We start from the raw sequence: 20757 nt of genomic DNA, 5'->3' as shown, positions 1-20757 counted from the left end.
ACATATCCTCACTAAAACTTAGTGTCTTCAAATGAGTCTTTTCATTTTAACCATTGTAGTGGGTATGAGGAGGCTTCTTGTGGTGGTTTTAATTTGAATTACTCCAATGATTGTAGTTATGTTGAGTATCTTTTCAGATGTTGGCTATTTGTATATCTGTTTTTGTGAAGTATCCAAGTCATTTAGTGATTTTTTTTTTATTGGATTGTTTTTATGTTTGAGTTGAAGTTGTTTATATATTCTAATTCAAGACCTTTACAAGTATAGGTGTTGTAAATATTTTCTCCCAGTCTGTTGCTGGTTTTCTTTCTCTCAACAGTGTCTTTGATGACCAGTGAACTTTTATTTTGGTGAAATCCAGTTTATTCTTTTTCTTTTCTGGTGAATGTTTTTTATGTCCTCTCCAAGAAATCTTTGCCTATCTCAAAGTCACAAAGATACTCTCTTATGTGGTTTTAGCTCTTACATTTAGTTCTGTGACCTAACGTGAATTAATTATTGTGTATGGCATAAGGTAGAGGTTCGAGGTTTTTTGTTTGTTTTTTCATACGTTATCCACTTATTTCATCACTCTTTGTTGAAGATTCTTCTTTCCTCTAATCGCCTTGGCACCTTTGTTAAAAATAATTGCATGTTTGGTAGGTCTGTTTCTGGATTTAATTCTGTTCCATTGATATATTTGTTTATCCTTAAGCCAAGGTCATATTACTGTAGGTCCTGATATTCTTTTTAAAGATTGATTAGTGTAGGTTTTGATGCTCTTTTTAAAAATTGTTTTGGCTATCTAGGTTCTTTCCATTTCCACGTATATTTTAGAATCAGCCTGTCCATTTCTTTTTTTTTAATTTGGTGATAAAGGTACTGTGTGCATATATATCACACACACACATACTTTATACATTTGTCAGTATTTTTAAGATAATTTTTTTTTAATTTTACTTTATTATGTTATGTTAATCACCATACATTACATCATTAGTTTTTGATGTAGTGTTCCATGATTCACTGTTTGCGTATAACACCCAGTGCTCCATGCAGAATGTGCCCTCCTTTTTTTTTTTTTTTTTTAAAGATTTTATTTATTTATTTGAGAGAGAGAGAGAAACAGCATGAGAGGGGATAGGGTCAGAGGGAGAAGCAGGCTCCCTGCCGAGCTGGGAGCCCGATGTGGGACTCGATCCCAGGACTCCGGGATCATGACCTGAGCCGAAGGCAGTCGCTTAACCAACTGAGCCACCCAGGTGCCCAGAATGTGCCCTCCTTAATACCCATCACCAGGCTAACCCATCCACCCACCCTCCACCCCTCTAGAACCCTCAGTTTGTTTCTCAGAGTCCGTAGTCTCTTGTGGTTCGTCCCCCCCTCTGATTCCACCCCCCCCCCTTATTTTTCCCTTCCTACTATTTTTTTTTTTTAACATATAATGTATTATTTGTTTCAGAGGTACAGGTCTGTGATTCATCAGTCTTACACAATTCACAGCGCTCACCATAGCACATACCCTCCCCAATGTCTGTCATCCAGCCACCCCATCCCTCCCACCCCGCACCACTCCAGCAACGCTCAGCTTGTAGGATAATTTTTTAAAAGTAGAATTGCTGTGATGTATTTTTTTACCCCCAGCTTCTTATGTAGAAAAACTTCAAATCTTCAAAGTTGAAGAATGATAGAATAGTAAACATCCATATTCCTTTTGGAGACTGACCAGTTTAAAAAATTTTGCAACAGTTGCTTCTTTTTCTGTTCATAAAAACATTTCTTTCTGAACCATTTAAAAGTAGATTGCAGACATCATGACACTACCCCTAAAATTTCAAAGCTGACAAACTTTTACTCAGCTTTTAACTTGATTATCTTGGTTACGCAAACTGCAGTTACCCAGGTGGGGCTGGATACATATCAAATGAAGTGTTACCAAATGAAACTTCAGTTTTTATTAAATCTGTTCGTGAAACTGTTTAACTTTTTTCCTAGTGACTCCAATGGGATCAGGTAACAATCGACCTCAGGAAATAGAAATTGGAGAGTCTGGTTTTGCTCTATTATTCCCTCAAATTGAAGGAATAAAAATACAACCCTTTCATTTTATTAAGGACCCAAAGAATTTAACACTAGAAAGACATCAACTCACCGAAGTAGGTAAGTCACTGTTATGTACCATTAATTGCCCAATTTGTTGATTGATTTTGTTTGTTCCTTTAACAGAGTCTAAATTAAGTATACAGGTTACTAGAGATGTGAATAATTCAAACTAGTGATTAACAGAGGCTACTGCAGCACACGCTTGGTAAAATTGATTTACTTACTTTTATTTACTTATTTTTGATGGGCTGAGCAATTTTTTTTTTTTACTTTTTTATTTTAAAAAGAATTTTTAATTTACTTTTTAAATTATTTTACTTACGTTAAAGCCTGAGAGAACCAGAGATGAAAAATTTTCCAAAAATACTCTTGCTAATAAATGTATTTGTATTTAATACTGAATTTTGAAGCACTTCTTTCTCATTGAATATTTAATCATTTGCCTTATTTTTGTTTTCTGAAAAGTTTTTTAAAGCATTTTTTTTACAGTAATAAAAGGCATTTATTGTGAAAAAATTTTTAGAAGATAGAGGTTGGTTCTGTGTCAGCTAATTAGAAAGATGGGAATAAGTATAGTGAACTTGATATGTTTTTGAAAAGCTGTGAGTTAAAGCAAAGTCTCAGACAAGGATTTACTAAGACATGTCAGAGGAAGATTGGTCAGAGTAGACAGGTCATGAAAGGCGATTTTGAAGAGGTGAAGGGTTGGCTTAATTTCCAGGATCTAATGAGAAATCTTAATTTAATATAGTAAGCAACAAAGTAGTTACTCAAGCAGAACCGTGTTAAGACTTTTTGTCTACATCTACAAATGAACTGATTGGCATTAACTCATTAAAAAAAAATCTGTTGGCATAAAAAATATTGACTTGATTTATACAGGTAGAGGTAAAGCACGGGAAGTTTCGACCTCTAGTCTGTGGGGTAAGGCAGGGTACTCTAGCTAATACGAATGCAGGCTTATAGGTGCCCTAGTTCTGCTACTTTCCAACTTTCTAGTTTAGGACAAGTTTCTTAACTTTCCTAAGCCTCTGTTTCCCATCTATAAAGTGGAAATAACTAACTTACAGAGTTGTAAGGATTAGATGAAATGACTTATGTAAAGCACTTAGCAAGATACCTTGCTCTGTAGATGGTAGGCTAACGTTGGCCTCTGTATCTTAGGGAGGCTTTGCAGTGGGTCACAGTGATCCATCTGCAGTGTAGCCTTGTGGTATGTGGAGGAATAGACTAGAGGGAGCTCAGGAAAAGGACATTCAGTGAAAGGGCAGCAAAGGTCTTGGGTATTCTTACCATCCCATTCAGAAGCATCATGCCAGAGGAACATGCACATGTCTTGGCTGATGGTGACAATGATAATTAATACTGAGGCATTGTAACCTGGGTCCTGAGTTACATGCTATTTCTAATCCTCATGACAGCTTTGCCCGGTAGAGAAATTGTCACAGGGTGTTGTCGGCGAGGAAACTAAACTCTTGCAAGAGTAGAGAGCAAAGGCTCTTAGACTACATGATACATAAAGAGAGGACCAGAGTTACCTGTATTGATAAAGCGACCTGAAATCAAGGATGCCAAACATTTGCTAAGGAAAACTTCAGATTGTGCCTTAACTGACCTAATGTTAACTACAAAGGCAGAAAGAATTTAGGAGCGAATGTGACTGTGTAGCCAAACCAGAGACTTTATCATGTTATAATGAGACTTTTTGGAAGGCTGGCTTGAGTTAACAGTGCTCAGCAAACCAGATCTCTCTCAGATTGGTGGTTAGAAATTTGTGGGTCTGAAACTCAAGAGGGAGTTGAGGTCAGAGTCGTTGGTTTGAGAGAGCCATTTGCATATAGCCTGGCAGTCTGTCTGCAAAGAGTATCCAGGACGGCTTAGTACAGATTTTGGAAAATATTCCAGCAGCAGATTTAGAACAAAGAAGAAGAGATACAGTTTGATGCTGACAAGAGGATGGGTATGTTCATTGGGTTCATGATATAGAAATATATGTTAATTTCATTCAGCTTATTGAAAGGTCCCATAGGGTTAGAAAAATTAATTGGATGCAGATTCTGTCTCAGTGCTGTTGCAGGAAGGGTGTGACAGATACATACGTAATTATAATCCAAGTGAGAAAATGAGGCGTGCCTCTATAAGAGAGGTCTGGATAGATTGCGGTAAGGATTGCCAGCGGGAGGGAGAATGAGGAGGCTTCGTGGAGCAAGTAGCATTTAAGGCTTTGAAGGATGAGAAACATGAAAGGTAAGAGTGGTAATAGGATAGGCTAAATGATTAGCAGAAACCTAGGCACAGAGCCAGGTAATGAGAGCATGTAGGGAAAATAGTAAACATTTCACTTTTGAAAACAAAGCGTGGGGCACAGTGAGGCCAGGCTAGGGAGTATTGTCAGTAAATGGCAACTGTTAACCAGAAATGTTCTCCTAGTAGCAAATGTGACCCTCCCTAATGGGGAGATACAGCAGGCAGAAAGACTAGTTAGGAGCCCCCTGCAAGGGTCTAGGCAAGAAATAATACCAGAGCATGAAGAGCAGGAAATTGATTGGAGAAAATTAGCAGATGATTAGATATGAAAGAGAAGGGAGACTGGGTGACTCACTGATAACTCTGAGTTTTGTACTTAAGAGAGCGGGGTGCTGATGGTACAGAGAGCGGAAATCAGGAACACTGGGGCAGGAGGAGCAGGATTGGGAAAAATCAGACGCCATTACACAGGCTTGTTTGGCCTTTAATTCAGTGCTCTTGCTGAAGGTCATATTGCCAGACCTTCTCTGTGCTCTCTCTTTTGTTCAGAAGTGAGGATGGTACCTCCTGGGCACATACTCTCTCCTCTGTCCCACAGCACCTTGGGAATCGTGATGAAAGTCCTGATCATAGCACTGCTTGAAGCTAGAAGCCTAGTTTTGTCATTTTACAAGAAAGAGCTAAAATCTTGAGCAAAATAAACCATCCATTTTATGATAAAATAGTTACTGGATTTGTGAAACCTTGTTTGCATTATAGCGCTAAGCATAGGAATCACAAAAACAAGTGAAAAGCAGGCCCATGTTTATTCTGCTCTGTGAAGTGTTCTTATTGGTATCCTTTCCAGAACTGTTTGATGTCAACAATTTTGGTTTATTCCAAGGCATCATTTTCATCCTGTTGATGGTATTCTGAAATTGAAGCTTTGCTCAGATTGAGGTGATAATCTCTATCCTTTCACAGATAATCTCTGTCCTTCACATATGTGGACATCCAGATTTCCCGTATTCTGAATTTGGATCATTGTCTATTATGTGCTCAAGAAGATGGAGGAATCTGAGGTGGGCAGGGAGTGAGTGGTTGGAGGCTACAACCATGCTGGGATGTGCCTTCTCCATAGAGTCCTGGCCTGCATTCCTACACCAAATACTTGGGGCAACTCTTCTGTGTTCTGTAACATCGGAAAGCACCCTCTTCATGGTAGTATCCCACAGCGGTCAGCAGACTTTTTCTGTAAAGGGCCAGATAGTAAATTAGGTTTTGCCAGCCTTACAGTCTCAGTGCATCTGTTCAGCTCTGCCATTGGAGTGCAAAGGCAGCTATAGACAATACATAAACAAACGGCTGGGTTCCAGTAAAACTTTATTTACAAAAATGTGGGGGCGGGTAGATTTGGTGCGTGAGCTATAGTTTGTCTTTCCCTGCCTTACAGTGCTTGGCCACAGTGATTAGAAGATCTGTGAAGGCCCACAGTAAGCAATGAAGTGGCTCAGTTAAAAAAACCCATGAAATGGGCAGTACCTCTGAAGACAGGGACCTTGCATTTGAGAATTCTAGTTCTTCTAGACCTTGTGTGTAGGCGATGTCATAGTCTGACCCAGCATCATAGTGTATGTAATATCACACACACAGCTTATTTCATTCTTTTTGAACTTAACCAAAAATGGCACATTTTTACAATAAGGCATAGGTTGTTCTAAGGTCTGTGTGTTCTAAGGTCTGTTAAAAATAGTCTCGGGCAGGGGGCGCCTGGGTGGCTCAGTTGGTTAAGCATCTGCCTTCGGCTCAGGTCATGATCCCGGGGTCCTGAGAGTGAACCCTGTGTGGGGCTCCCTGCTCAGTGGGGAGTCTGCTTCTCCCTCTTCCTCTGCCCCTCTCCCCCAACTCGTGTTCTCTCTCTGTCTCAAATAAATAAATAAAATCTTTAAAAAAAAAATAATCTCTGGGATGAAAAAAAAATACATGCGTGGGCCAGCACTTAATTCATAGAAGCGTAGAAACACCTCACCAAAGCTTCAGAAAAAGCCATTGTTCATTTAGAAACTGTTGGCATGCATGGCACATGTCAGTCACTGTATGTGTGGGACTCTAGAAATACATTGTTAAGTTCCTGCCTTCTGGAGCTTCAAGTCTAGCAGAACAGACCGATTTTGAATAAAGTACCACAGATGTGAAATGTGTACCAAGTAAAAGCACAGAGGTGCTAGAAAACATATAACCATGGAACTCAAAATCTAGTGTGGGGTGGTGGGAAAGTGACATTTGGACAGGGCCCTAAGAAGTGAACTAGAGTGGGGAAGGGTCCCTCAGATGCAGAGTAGGGAGGAGTATTATAGGTGGTCTTTACCTTCTTTCTAGGTTGCTGACAAAAATAGAGCAAGGTAGCCTAAGATCAAGGACAGGAAATAGAAAGGGCCTGGTAATGCACGTTCAGGATTGAAATGCCATGGATTCACATGCCCATTTGTGAAACGTAGTGTGTCTGGAGAAGTGGGGACAGCAAGGAGTGGGGGAGTGTGATGTGAGGTGAAGCTGTAGAGGCAAGCTGGGGCCACATCATGCCCATAAAACATAGTAAGGATTTTACATATTTAAGGGCAGTGGGAAGCCAGGATTCTAAACAAAAGAGTGACAGAATCAGATAGATCTTTTTATAATACCCCTCTGGCTGCGGTGTGGCCATCAATTTGGAGGAATATGAGAGCAGATACAGGAAAAACAGGAGGCTGTTGTAGTGGTTAAGGCAAGAGGTGACGGCAGGTGGAGGTGAAGAGACATAGATGGATTCAGGACAGAGTTCTGAGGTGGAATCAACAGGATGTGGTGACTGATTAAAATGGGTTTTGAGAGTGAGGGAAGTGGCCGCCATGTCACCCAGGTTTCTGGCCAGCACAGTTGCACACTAGCATCTCCTGAGGGAAGGGAGACAGACTGGATTGGACATGTTGAATTTGAGATGGGGACACTGATTAGACCGTTGAATGTATAGTTCTGGAGTTCAGGAGAATAGTCAGGACTAAAGATATAAATTTGGGAATCACCAGGTAATTGATGGTAATTGAAGCAAATAGAAACCAGCTCAGTAATGGGAGAAGGAGGAGAGGAAGGAAGCTCAGCAGTTTGTATTGCTTGTTCAGGGTTGACTGAGTGATGTAACACTGCAGCCGAGCTCAGGAGGTTCACTGGTTGGGGTGCATTCTGTTGAACACAACCCAAAGAAGTGTTGACAGCAAGGAACTTTTTGTTATTTGTTAAAAGTAGCTCCCAAAGCACTGGCTCCCTGTGGAGTCTGTACAGGAAGATTTTATTCAGTGTATTAGTGGGTGGGGGCGGGGAGCTTGATATACATTGAGGAACTTACACGTATTCTGTTATTTTTAGGCATTTTGGTTCAGTTGCCCATGCCTAGCATGTCAGCATGCTGTGCATAAATCCTGTGTTCAAAAAATGGCAGAAAACTCTGCCCATAGGAGGTCTTAGTATTACAGTGAGCTAAAGTTAACTTCAGGACAACTCAGGGGCTCTTGCACAAGTCCTCAGCCTCAATCCAGCGCAAACTGGCTCACCGCAGGTGAACACCTGGCCCGGTGTCTCCTTGGTGAGAACTGCTGGCTCTGCAGAACAGAACACATAATCTTCCTTGCTTTTGTCCCTTCCCTCCTCCCTCCTGCTGATAGCTTCCCTCTGAGTAGCTCCCTGTTGAATCCTAGTTAGCAGTACCATTATGTCCTCTCTTGTGCTTTTGTTGAAGACTTTACTGAGACTCCTCGGTGAGGAAGTTGTTCAGCAATTTCCTAACTTTTCTTTGAAACAGTTCGTATCTAAATAAAATCTTACATCGGGTACCAACATAAAAATAAAGCGAGCAGAGCAGAGCTGCTTGGGTTGAAGGGAGGATGGAATGTCTACAGCTGCAGCCGCTTCACTTCTCCTCTGTCTTCCCCTGGGCACCTTTGAACTCCTTACCCAGCAGAGCATATTGTAATGAAGGGAGGAATCCCACCTTAAGATGGTCTGCAGTTCTTTCCTGAAGGCTTCAAGTTGTTCAGTAAAGTGGCTCTAAGCATGAAAGCAGTACCTGGCAGCCTCTGACCCCCACTGCCCACCCCCCCCCCCCCCCACCCCCCCGCCATCCTTTTAAGACAGAAGAGCTGGAGAAGGCAGCTTCAGGACTGCTGATTGCTTTTCGATGAGCTTGAGCTTAAGAGCCAGGGCTTTTTTTCCTCCCTGGAGAATGCTTGAGGTACATCAGACACTGCCTCATACCTGTGATTCTCTTTCTCTTTTACAAACACATCCTTCTGACATTCTCCTGGGTAAAGCTCAACCTGTAAGAGTGCCCTTGGGGCCCAGTGGTTTTCTAGGTTTCAGTTTTATTTGTAGACATTGACATCAGGAAAGATCTTCCACTCATTTGTACATTTTAGGTACCGCGTGTAAGATTTGATCATTGTATTGTTAGCTAGGATTCATTTGCAAATATCTTCTCCCATTCTGTCAGTTGTCTTTTGGTTTTGTTGACTGTTTCCTTGTGCAAAAGCTTTTTGTTTTGCTGAAGTCACAGTAGTTCATTTTTGCCTTGCTTCCCTTGCCTTTGAAGATGTGTCTAGGAAGAAGTTGCTGCGGCCGAGGTCAAAGAGGTTGCTGCCTGTGTTCTCAAGGATTTTGATGGATTCCTGTGTCACCTTGAGGTCTTTCATCCATTTTGAGTCTACTTTTGTGTATGATGTAAGGAAATGGTCCAATTTCATTCTTCTGCATGTGGCTGTCCAATTTTCCCAACACCATTTGTTGAAGAGATTGTCTTTATTCCATTGGATATTCTTTCTTGCTTTGTTGAAAATTAGTTGACCATAGAGTTGAGGGTCCATTTCTGGGGTCTCTATTCTGTTCCATTGATCTTTAGGTCCTGTTTTGTGCCAGTACCATACGGTCTTGATGATGACAGCTTTGTAATAGAGCTGGAAGTCTGGCATTGTGATGCCACCAGCTTTGCTTTTCTTTTTCAACATTCCTCTGGCTATTCGAGGTCTTTTCTGGTTGCATACAAATTTTAGGATTATTTGTTCCATTTCTTTGAAAAAAGTTGATGGTATTTTGATGGGGATTGCATTAAATGTGTAGATGCTCTAGGTAGCATTGACATCTTCACAATATTTGTTCTTCCAATCCATGAGCATGGAACGTTTTTCCATTTCTTTGTGTCTTCCTCAATTTCTTTCATGAGTATTTTATAGTTTTCTGGGTACAGATTCTTTGCGTCTTTGGTTAGATTTATTCCTAGGTATCTTATGGTTTTGGGTGCAATTGTAAATGGGATCGAATCCTTAATTTCTCTTTCTTCTGTCTTGTTGTGGGTGTATAGGAATGCCACTGATTTCTGTGCATTGATTTTATATCCTGCCACCTTACTGAATTCCTGTATGAGTTCTAGCAGTTTTGGGGTGGAGTCTTTTGGGTTTTCCACATAAAATATCATACCATCTGCACAGAGTGTTTGATGACTTCTTTGTGATTTGGATGCCTTTTATTTCTTTTTGTTGTCTGATTGCTGTGGCTAGGACTTCTAGTACTATGTTGAATAGCAGTGGTGATAGTGGACATCCCTGCCGTGTTCCTGACCTTAGGGGGAAAGCTCTCAGTTTTTCCCCATTGAGAATGATATTCACTGTAGGTTTTTCATAGATGGCTTTTATGATATTGAGGTATGTACCCTCTATCCCTACACTGTGAAGAGTTTTTATCAGGAAAGTACGCTGTACTTTATCAAATGCTTTTTCTGATCTATTGAGAGTATCATATGGTTCTTGTTCTTTTATTAATGTATTGTATCACATTGATTGATTTGTGGATGTTGAACCACCCTTGCAGCCCAGGAATAAATCCCACTTGGTCTTGGGGAATAATCCTCTTAATGTACTGTTGGATCCTATTGGCTAGTATTTTGGTGAGAATTTTGGCATCAGTGATCATCAAGATATCGGTCTGTAATTCTCCCTTTTGGTGGGGTCTTTGTCTGGTTTTGGGATCAAGGTAATGCCTCATAAAAAGAGTTTGGAAGCTTTCCTTCCATTTCTATTTTTTGGAACAGTTTCAGAAGAATAGGTATTAATTCTTCTTTAACTGGTAGAATTCCCTTGGGAAGCTATCTGGCCCTGGGCTCTTGTTTGTTGGGAGAGTTTTGATTACTCCTTCAATTTCCTTGGTGGTTATAGGTCTGTTCAGATTGTCTGTTTCTTCCTGGTTCATTCTTGGTAGTTTATAAGTGTCCAGGAATGCATCCATTCCTTCTAGATTATCTGATTTGTGGGCATATAGTTGCTCATAATATGTTCTTAAAATTGTATTTCTTTGGTGTTGGTTGTGCTCTCTCGTCTTTCATTCATGATTTTATTTATTTGGGTCCTTCTCTTTTCTTTTTGGTAAGTCTGGCCAGGGGTTTATCAATCTTACTAATTCTTTCAATGAACCACCTCCTAGTTTTGTTGATCTGTTCTACTGTTCTTTTGGTTTCTATTTCATTGATTTCTGCTCTGATCTTTATTATTTCCCTTCTCCTGCTGGGTTTAGGCTTTATTTGCTGTTCTTTCTCCAGCTCCTTTAGGTGTAGGGTTAGGTTGTGTATTTGAGGCCTTTCTTGTTTCTTGAGAAAGGCTTGTATTGCTATATACTTTCCTCCTAGGACTGCCTTTGCTGCGTCCCAAAGATTTTGAATAGTTGTGTTTTCATTTTCATTGGTTTCCATGAATTTTTAAAATCTTTCTTTAATTTCCTGGTTGACCCATTCATTCTTTAGTAGGATGCTCTTTAGCCTCCATGTATTTGAGTTCTTCCCAACTTTCCTCTTGTGATTGAGTTCCAGTTTCAAAGCATTGTACTCTGAAAATATGCAGGGAATAATCTCTACCTTTTGGTATCTGTTGTGACCCAGTATGTGATCTATTCTGGAGAAAGGTCCATGTGCACTCCAGAAGAATGAGTGTTCTGTTGTTTAGGATGGAATGTTCTGTATGTATCTGTGAAGTCCATCTGGTCCAGTGTGTCATTGAAAGCCCTTATTTCCTGTTGATCTTTTGCTTCGATGATCTTCAATATGTTTTTTTGATTTTGTTATTAATTGGTTTATATAATTGGCTGCTCCCATGTTAAGGACATAAATAAATATTTGCAATTACTAGATCTTGTTGGATAGACCCTTTAAGTATGACACAGCGTCCTTCCTCGTCTCTTATTACAGTCTTTGGTTTAAAATCTAGTTTGTCTGATACAAGGATTGCCACCCCAGCTTTCTTTTGCTGTCCATTAGCATGATAAATGGTTTTCCACCCTCCCAACTTTAAATCTGGGTGTCTTTGGGTCTAAAATGAGTCTCTTGCAGACAGCATATCGATGGGTCTTGCTTTTTTATCCAGTCTGATACGGTGGGTCTTTTGATTGGGGCATTTAGCCCATTTACATTCAGGGTAACTATTGAAAGATAGTGCCATTGTATTGCCTGTAAGGTGACTGTTATTGTATATTGTCTGTGTTCCTTTCTGGTCTGTGTTACTTTTGGGCTCTCTTTTGCTTAAAGGACCCCTTTCGGTATTTCTTGTGGGGCTGGTTTGGTGATCAATCTTTTAGTTTCTGTTTGTCCTGGAAGCACTATCTCTCCTTCTATTTTCAGTGACAGCCTAGCTGGATAAAGTATTCTTGGCTGCATATTTTGCTCGTTTAGTGCTCTGAATATATCATGCCAGTCCTTTCTGGCCTGCCAGGTCTCTGTGGATAGGTGTGCTGCCAATCTAATGTTTCTACCGTTGTAGGTTACAGATCTTGTCCTGAGCTGCTTTCAGGATTTTCTCTTTGTCTCTGAGATTTGTTAGTTTTATATTAGATGTCGGGGTGTTGACCTATTTTTACTAATTTTGAGAGGGGTTCTCTGTGCCTCCTGGATTTTGATGCCTGTTTCCTTCCCCAATTTGGGGACGTTCTCTGCTGTAACTTGCTCCAATATACCTTCGGCCCCTCTCTCTCTTTCTTCTTCTTCTGGGATCCCAATTATTCTAATATTGTTTTGCTTCATGGTATCATTTATCTTTTGAATTCTCCCCTCATGATCCAGTAGTTGTTTATCTCTCTTTTTCTGAGCTTCTTGATTCTCCATAATTTGGTTTTCTATATATCTAATTCTCTCTTCTGCCTCATTTATCCTAGCAGTTAAGAGCCTCCATTTTTTATTGCATCTCATTAATAGCCTGTTTGATTTTGACTTGGTTAGATTTTAGTTCTTTTATTTCTCCAGAAAGGGATTCTCTAGTGTCTTCTATGCTTTTTTCAAGCCCAGCTACTATCTTTATAATCGTTATTCTGAACTCTAGTTCCTACATCTTACTAATGTCCATATTGATTAGGTCCCTGGCAGTCGGTATTGCATCTTGTTCTATTTTTTGAGGTGAATTTTTCCGTCTTGTCATTTTGTCGAGGGAAGAATAGATGAACGAGAGAACAAAATGCTCAAAGGGTAACAACGACCCCAGAGAAATGAAATATACACTAAAGAAACCAGGTGAGACCCGCAACCAGGGGGAAAAAGAAAAAAGAGAAAAAAAAAGAATATGATCAGGCTGGTGAATAGAACAGAGCCATACACTAGATTTTGGGTCTATTTTGGTCTGTTAGAAGAAACTGCATCCCAAAATTTTAAAGAACGAAAAGCTTATATATATGTGTGTGTGTGTGTGTGTGTGTATAAGGTTAAATACAATGAAGGGATAGAATATGACTATAAAAATGAAAATTAAAAAAGATTTTTAAAAAGGAACTGATAAGTTGGTTGAAAAAGAAGAAAAATTCTTTAAAAAAAAAATTAAAAAAATTAACTCCGCCCCAGAGGAGCCGAGAACTGGGGGCCCCACTCCTCAGTGAGCCCCCAGAGGAGAGCAGTTAATCACTCCTGTCTCCCTGGTCTCCGGCCACACTCCGTGCTCACCCAGCCTGTGACCCAGCGTTTCTATCCCTGGCGCGTGACCCAGTGTGGAGTCTCCAAACCCAGCAGATCCCTGCGGTGCACTCCCGTGCCGCTCCTCCCGGGGGAGGAAGGGGAGTCTCCCCGGATCTGCCACTTGTTGGGTCCCTGCTGGAGGAGCAGTGGCCCGACTGTGCCGTGGATCGCGGTTTATGGCAACCCCGAGCTGAGAGCCCGCTCCTGGGCTCCGTCTCTGCAGCTGGCTTCCCCGCTCCGATACCTGGGAGCTCTGCCACACTCAGGCACCCCCGGTCTTCCTGTGACCCCGAGGGTCCTGAGACCACACTGTCCCACGAGGGTTCCACCCCCCGCTTAGCCACTGGAGTGACGTCCCTCAGCGGAGCCAACTTCTAAAAGTTCCGATTTTGTGTTCCGCGGCTCTATCACTTGCCAGAAGCAGCAGACGGAGGCCCCCTCCCCCGCCGTCTATCCTCCCGAATATCACCTCGATTCACTTCTCTGCACGTCCTACCTTCCAGAAAGTGGTCGCTGTTCTGTTCAGAGAGTTGCTGCTATTCTTTTCTTCAATATCTTGTTGAGTTCGCAGGTGTTCAGAATGGTTTGATCCCTATCCAGCTGAATTCCTGGGATTCTATCGAAGGACTAAGTTTTTAAATTATATGGAGATTTCATAGAGAATCTTGAGGGAGGCACTTGCAGTGATCAGATGCAAAGCAGAGAAAAATGTTGCTAAGACCTAACTGATGGTACTTGCTTTGTTTTAGAAGCTACCCAGCCCATAAAAAACTTAAGTGACAGGAAGGCGGTGTCAATGATCTTTTATGCTTTCTTGCCCTTGTGGTCAGCTTCATTTAGATATGGGAGCAGAGGGCTAGAAAACTCAGACCTTAAGAGGGTGGCGGGGGCTTACTCCCAGGCCACAGTGGTGGCAGAATACAGTCCCCAGCCCACCATGCCTCCCTCAGTTGTAGAGCAATACCACTGGAGGAAGATGTGGAAAGTACTGGCTGTGTGTTTGTTAAATAAATGAGGGTGGTGCCTTTAAAATACTCAGATGAGGGGGCGCCTGGGTGGCTCAGTTGTTAAGCGTCTGCCTTCGGCTCGGGTCATGATCCCAGGGTCCTGGGATCGAGCCCCACATCGGGCTCCCTGCTCGGCGGAGAGCCTGCTTCTCCCTCTCCCACTCCCCCTGCTTGTGTTCCCTCTCTCGCTGTCTCTCTCTCCATCAAATAAATAAATAAAATCTTAAAAAAAAAAAAAAATAAAATACTCAGATGAGAATGTTTAGTAGACAATTATAAAAGAGGGTCTAGAGCTTAGAAAACAGTAGGGAAGGTAGAGATTTAGAAGCTTTAGGTTTCTGAAACCTAAAACTCTGAGAGAAGGTGTGGGTTTTAATCTAGAGCCTATCATGTTACTCTCCTGGGCTGGTCACTTTTCTGGGATTAGCAGCCCTTGTAAAGTAAGACTAGACAATTGATCCCACAACCCTCTTCCAACTCTGAAAATTCATTTTAGAAAAGAAAAAACATTCTCTCCAAATGTGCTGCTCTAGTCTTTGTGGGGAAAAAAGACCTTTTAGTAATGGTTTAGGGTATATGGTATCATGAAAGTATTGGATTTGTATAGTAATATCCTTTTCATTCTCCAGATCAGTGATTTATTGTGTAGAGAATTAAAAGTGGACCAGTGGAAGTGTCCCTTGATAAGCCATTATTTGGTGTTAGTAATTAGTCATTCCCCTGCCCCACACCTCAATTTCCTTAATGAGCCTGATTTTTTTTTTTTAAGATTTTACTTATTTATTTGACACAGAGAGAGAGAGAGAGAGAGGTAGAGCAAGAACACAAGCAGGGGGAGTGGGAGAGGGAGAAGCAGGCTTCCCGCTGAGCAGGGAGCCCGATGCAGGGCTCGATCCCAGGACCCTGGGATCCTGACCTGAGCCAAAGGCAGACGCTTAACGACTGAGCCACCCAGGTGCCCCATGAGCCTGATTTCTGATGACCTTCACCTTAGGTCTGTCAAGATGGAAGTCATGTGGCTGACTCAGTGGAAACACGAGTGTGGGTTAGGTGTTGGATTTTTTTTTCCTTTCCAATTACGAGTTTGATAATGGCAGAAAATTTCAAATTGATAGTCTTAAAGTGCCCAGAGGCTCAGGTGAAAGCTGGGGAGTTTGTGAGGGAGTGCAGGAGTATAGCAGGTCTCCTTTTGGGCTATATCGTCCCCTAATGGAAGCTCCTTTTGTCCATATGCTACAGAATCGAACATTTTCTTGCTTTGGAAAGAGTTTGAAATCCATCTTCACTCCCACCCCCTTTCTTGGAAAAGGTGCATTGGGCCTGTATGTATTTTCATGATGTATCAGTTTCCTGAGACTGCTGTAACAAATGACCACAAACTTAGGGACTTAAAGCAACAGAAATGTATCCTGTCATAGTACGAGAGTCTGAAATCAAGGTGTTGAAAGGGCGGCACCCCCTTTGGAGGCTCTAGGGTGAATCTCTTCTTTATCTCTTCCACCTTCTGGTGACTATTGATAGTCCTTATGGTTGCATCACTCCAGTTTCTGCTTCTGTGGTCACATTGCCTCCTGTTATGTCTGTGTCTCTTGTATATCTCTTCTAAGGACATTTATCATAGTATTTATGGAGCCTGCCTGGATAATAACAGATGATCTCATCTCAAGATCCTTAATCACATCTGCAAAGACCCTTTTCCCAAATGGGTTCCACATTGATGATACATTTTTGGGGGGACCACCATTAAACATACTACAGGTGGTTGGCACCTTTTCTGTCTATTTTCTCCAGATCTTTACATTATCACTACTGCTAACTCTGTTCTGTGTAAACCAGCATTCCCTTTCATTCCAGGTGGTGGCCTGTATAGCGATTACATCAAGCTCCACCACGGGTGCTGCTCAGTCCCATAGCTGCTTCCTAATTTGTGTTGAGTGTGGGTTGTATTATTTTCAAATAGCTGTTTCATTTTTTTAATGGGGAAAATTAATTGCAGCAAACATTTTGAACAGTGTTAAAGTTTGTAAAAAAAAAAAAAAGGAAACAGGATAGCTTCAGCAGTAAACTGCACATAACTGGAAGTGCAAGTCATTAGCAGAAACATTTCATTTTGCAAAAATGTAGAAAATAAGATTGTAATAAAATTTGATATACCTCTTTGAAGGCTATCTTTAATTGTTGCTCTTCTATTCTCTGCAGGCCTTTTAGATAACCCTGAGCTTCGTGTGGTCCTGGTATTTGGCTATAATTGCTGTAAGGTGGGAGCCAGTAATTATCTGCAGCGAGTCGTCAGCACTTTCAGTGATATGAACGTCATCTTGGCTGGAGGCCAGGTAGACAACCTGGCATCACTGACCTCTGACAAGTATGTCTCGTGTGCTTCTGATTTCACCTATACATGACCAGAAATGTTCTCAGGTTTTTCTTACCTTGGGTTTTTAAAATACCCGTTTACAGAATTGCTAAGCTAAAGGTTCATTCCATTTTATAATACTCCACATAATTCTGCTTACAGTTAAAGAATGAAATTTTTATGTTGTCTTCTAATAACTTATTCTTAATTGGATTCATACTCAAAATTGATTTTCAACATTGTCTATTGGTATCTCCCCTGACAGCTCTGTACTCTATACAACTGCAGTGATCACTTCCTCTGTAGTTGTTTTCTCCTCTAAAGGAAACACATGCTTAAACAGTGAATCTTCATGGTAAAACTTCTTAGAGCCTCTGATATGCCCAGTGCTATAGAAATCCGCTAGAGAGGGAATGACAGTTCTCAAATCTGTGGAGCATCTTGGATGCCTGTTGGTATGACTTGGCACACATTTTGGGAAATGTTATACTAGATCTTTTTGAAAGCTTCTTTTTGATTTTGTTACTAAGGCTTTTGCTTTCGAAGATGAATAATACTTGCTTCAGTTACCTTGGGAGCCATCACTCCCTTTCCATTTTGAATGAGAGTTTGTAGTATTTTTTGAGTCTGAGCTGATTAAGTGGACATGAATATCCAAAAGTAGGAAAATGAAAACTTCTTATCCCCAGATACTTCCTGCAAACACTAGTATTCATTTCTCACTATATTTGTGTTTAGTGCTTAGATACTAGAGTGGTGAAATGGCAACAGATGTTAGAGATCAGTGTCTTTAAAAGCAATGTAAATCATCCCAGTTAAAATTTCCCTTCTGGAAGTCTCCACTGATTGATCAGCTTCAGCTGATCAGGGATCAGGGAAAGCAAATACAGATGACCCTTGAACAATGCCTGCGCAGTTGAAAATCCATGTATAACTTGTGACTCCCCAACAACTTAACTACTAATAGCCTACTGTTGACCAGAAGCCCTACCGATAACATGAACAATTAACACATATATGTATTCTTACAAGAAGGAAAGCTAAGAAAACATAATGTTATTATAAAAATCATAAGGAAATACATTTACAGTACTGTACTTATCAAGAAAAATCCAGATGTAAATGGACGCATGTTGTTCAAGGGTCACCTGTAGCTAAATCGAGGTCCCTGGACTACTGGTGAGGAAGAAGCGAGGAAAGCAAGTGCACTGAATTCTAAGCAGTAGGATATCAGACATTGGACTTCATACATAAATACACCTAATTCTCAGTAATTACCTGTGGATTATTTCTCCTCTTGCCTGATTTTCTCTGTCTTTGCTTTTACTTCTAAATTGTATACAATAGGGCAGTGATGATTTAATACCTCATTTACCTTTGAAATGCCAATTGCACTCAAGACCAGACATACAGCGTCTGATATGCAAGCCTGTTAGTGTGGTCAGGTGTCTGTATATCATCTTTTTATACCTATTGTGGGAAATATCCCTCAAGAATTATTACCCTTTACACGACACATTAATTTTAATGTGGTCTTCCCACTGTGTCAGTGGGTAAGAGAAGCCATTGAGTAAATCAAAGCTCCATTTTAATAGTGTCCAGATACCACCTTGCCAAAAAAAAAGGTAAGTCATTCTTTGAGGCAAGATATTGACATACACGTTGCAATGGTAGGCCAAAGAGTAAATGTAATAAAGTTAAAGGAGCAGTGGACTTAAGAAGGTGGATTCTCCTCAGAAACAGGTTTTGCTACTAAGCTAGCCTTATTATCTTAGTCACTTAAGCTTTTTGAGTTAAGTTTCTTATTAGCCCAGTGTATCTTGCCCATTTCATCAACTCACATGTTCGTAAACATGATAGAAATAATAAGGTATTTGTTTTTCCCCTGTAGGTGTTCACTGTATTATGCTTTATAACTTTGACACTTTATGTTTTCTTTAGTAAGGATAAAATATTTCCTTAAGAAAAACAGGCAAATAGAAACAAAACATGTTTTTACCTTTAGGTTAAGCTGAATTCTAGGCTGAAAGTAATAAATAAGACACAGCAATGGAATCTTGTTTCTTTATGGACCAAACAACATTTAAAGCTAAAACTTCTGGAGTTAACAGGTTCTTAATAAAATTATCGTCCATGATTAAATATCTAATATATCTTTTTTAGAATGTGACAGCCGAGATAAGGGGGAGAAAGATACCAAACATGTAAATAATACCAGAAAACTTTATTTAACAGATATCATTGTGCATATGAATAAAATTTTTAAGATTCCTTTAAGAAAGTGAGAAAGGTTTAAGGATACTTTATATCTTTCTAAAAACCCAGGATGGTTTTCAGAAATCTTTGTGGAGATGCATTTGCCCCTCGAATTTGTGACTAAAAAAATAGTTGCTTACTTCTTCCATAGATCTGCTTCCCTGCGTTCTTTTAAATGTATTCATAGTTTAATTTTTAATCCCTATTACACTGCTTTTATCTGGGAAGGTGAGCCTCAGACTGGGTGTAGGCTCTTAAAGGCAGCAGCTCCTAACCAGTGAATCAGGAGTTTTCTTTTACACTTTAAAGTTTATATTTTGTTTTGTGATGTATCACCACACTATTCTAATTACAGACACCCTCTGGATATTGATGCCACTGGTGTAGTTGGACTGTCATTTAGTGGACACCGAATCCAGAGTGCCACCGTGCTACTCAACGAGGATGTCAATGACGAGAAGACTGTTGAGGCTGCAATGCAGCGCCTTAAAGCTGCCAACATTCCAGAACGGAATACCATTGGCTTCATGTTTGCATGTGTTGGCCGGGGCTTTCAGTATTATAGAGCCAAGGGGAATGTTGAAGCTGATGCATTCAGAAAGTTTTTTCCTAGTGTTCCTTTATTTGGCTTCTTTGGAAATGGAGAAATTGGATGCGATCGCATAGTCACTGGGAACTTTATATTGAAGAAATGTAATGAGGTAAAGGATGATGATCTGTTTCACAGCTATACAACAATAATGGCACTGATTCATCTTGGGTCACCTAAATAAAGCCTCCTGTAAAGTGGCTTTCACAATATATAATAATTTTTGGGCTCCACCTTTCCTAGAAAATGGAAACTGGGATATGTGTATTTCAAAAAAATAATAATAACTTTATATGTATCAGTTTTGTAGCTTTGACTAAAGATTATATTAGGGGTAGTTTTTAATAAGTTAGATGAAGGACAACTTCGTACATAACAAAACACAAACAGAATTGAGAGCTTTTCCATCATGAGGCACAACCCTGATTATGGCTTTATTGTACCAGGTTGTATAGCTGCTGTGTAATGTGACTTTATAAATAGTCTTCTGCATAGGAAGATTGAAAGAGGATTTATCAATAGGATGGAGATTTGAGACATTCCATGACTACCTCTGCATTGTTAGATCTTTTAGCAAAATCATGAAGACATTTTTTTCTCCCTTAATGGAGAAAAAAATACATGGATAGCTTGAGAAATCTTTCTCTGCTTTACAGTTTTGCCAATTTTTTTCAGAAGCTGTAACAAAATTATGAGACTTTTTACTTATTTGATAAAAATTAACTATTTTTGTTCTAGTACCCAAAAGTTGCTTAGTCAAATAAGTTGCCAAGACTAATCGGTATTTTACTACTTTATAAGGAAAAAATTTTCCTTTTCCCTCAATGAAGAAATTGTAAGAGAAAATCCTTTTCTTCACCTAGTTCTATCTATATAGCCAACCGACAGACCAGACCATTGCATCACCTTATTTTGGTTTTATACCAATAAAACATACCTTGGAAACTCAGTGTTTTGTATGTCATTGCTTTTGGTGACTGAATGACAGAAGTAAACAATACTTTAGAAATGAAAACTCAGAATAGTAGTTGTCAGCTAGTAAATCCTGCCATATTCCCAGTAGAATGATTTTTAAGCTTGTATTTCTAACTATGCTAATATCTATATGAGATATGTTCAGAGAACACCAATTTTCCCTAGTGACCTTTCTTCACATAGTGATAGAACCTTTCTTTGATTTTCAGCTAGGCACATGCCTGCAATAACAAAGACTACATTTCCCAGTGTCCCTTGCCATTGA

General features: G+C 40.2%; 1 protein-coding gene across 3 annotated transcripts in view; it reads left to right on the top strand.

Moving 5' to 3' along the window:
• The window catches only part of FBXO22 (F-box protein 22), a 29211-nt gene extending 8745 nt beyond the window's left edge, over positions 1-20466 (top strand). For 2 of the 3 annotated variants that reach the window (XM_032417989.1, XM_032417990.1), the window contains exons 5-7: positions 1975-2139; positions 16519-16684; positions 19284-20466. In XM_032417989.1, coding sequence (XP_032273880.1) covers positions 1975-2139; positions 16519-16684; positions 19284-19701 — 749 coding nt within the window. In that variant the 3' untranslated portion in view covers positions 19702-20466. The remainder of the gene's footprint in view (positions 1-1974; positions 2140-16518; positions 16685-19283) is intronic. The other variant, XM_032417991.1, reaches the window with a different exon arrangement.
• Positions 20467-20757: the final 291 nt, after the last annotated feature.

The sequence above is a fragment of the Phoca vitulina genome, unplaced genomic scaffold (assembly GCF_004348235.1).
Source record: "Phoca vitulina isolate PV1807 unplaced genomic scaffold, GSC_HSeal_1.0 scaffold20, whole genome shotgun sequence".
NCBI classification, from domain to species: Eukaryota; Metazoa; Chordata; class Mammalia; order Carnivora; family Phocidae; genus Phoca; species Phoca vitulina.
This window is presented reverse-complemented; position numbering and strand designations above follow the sequence as displayed.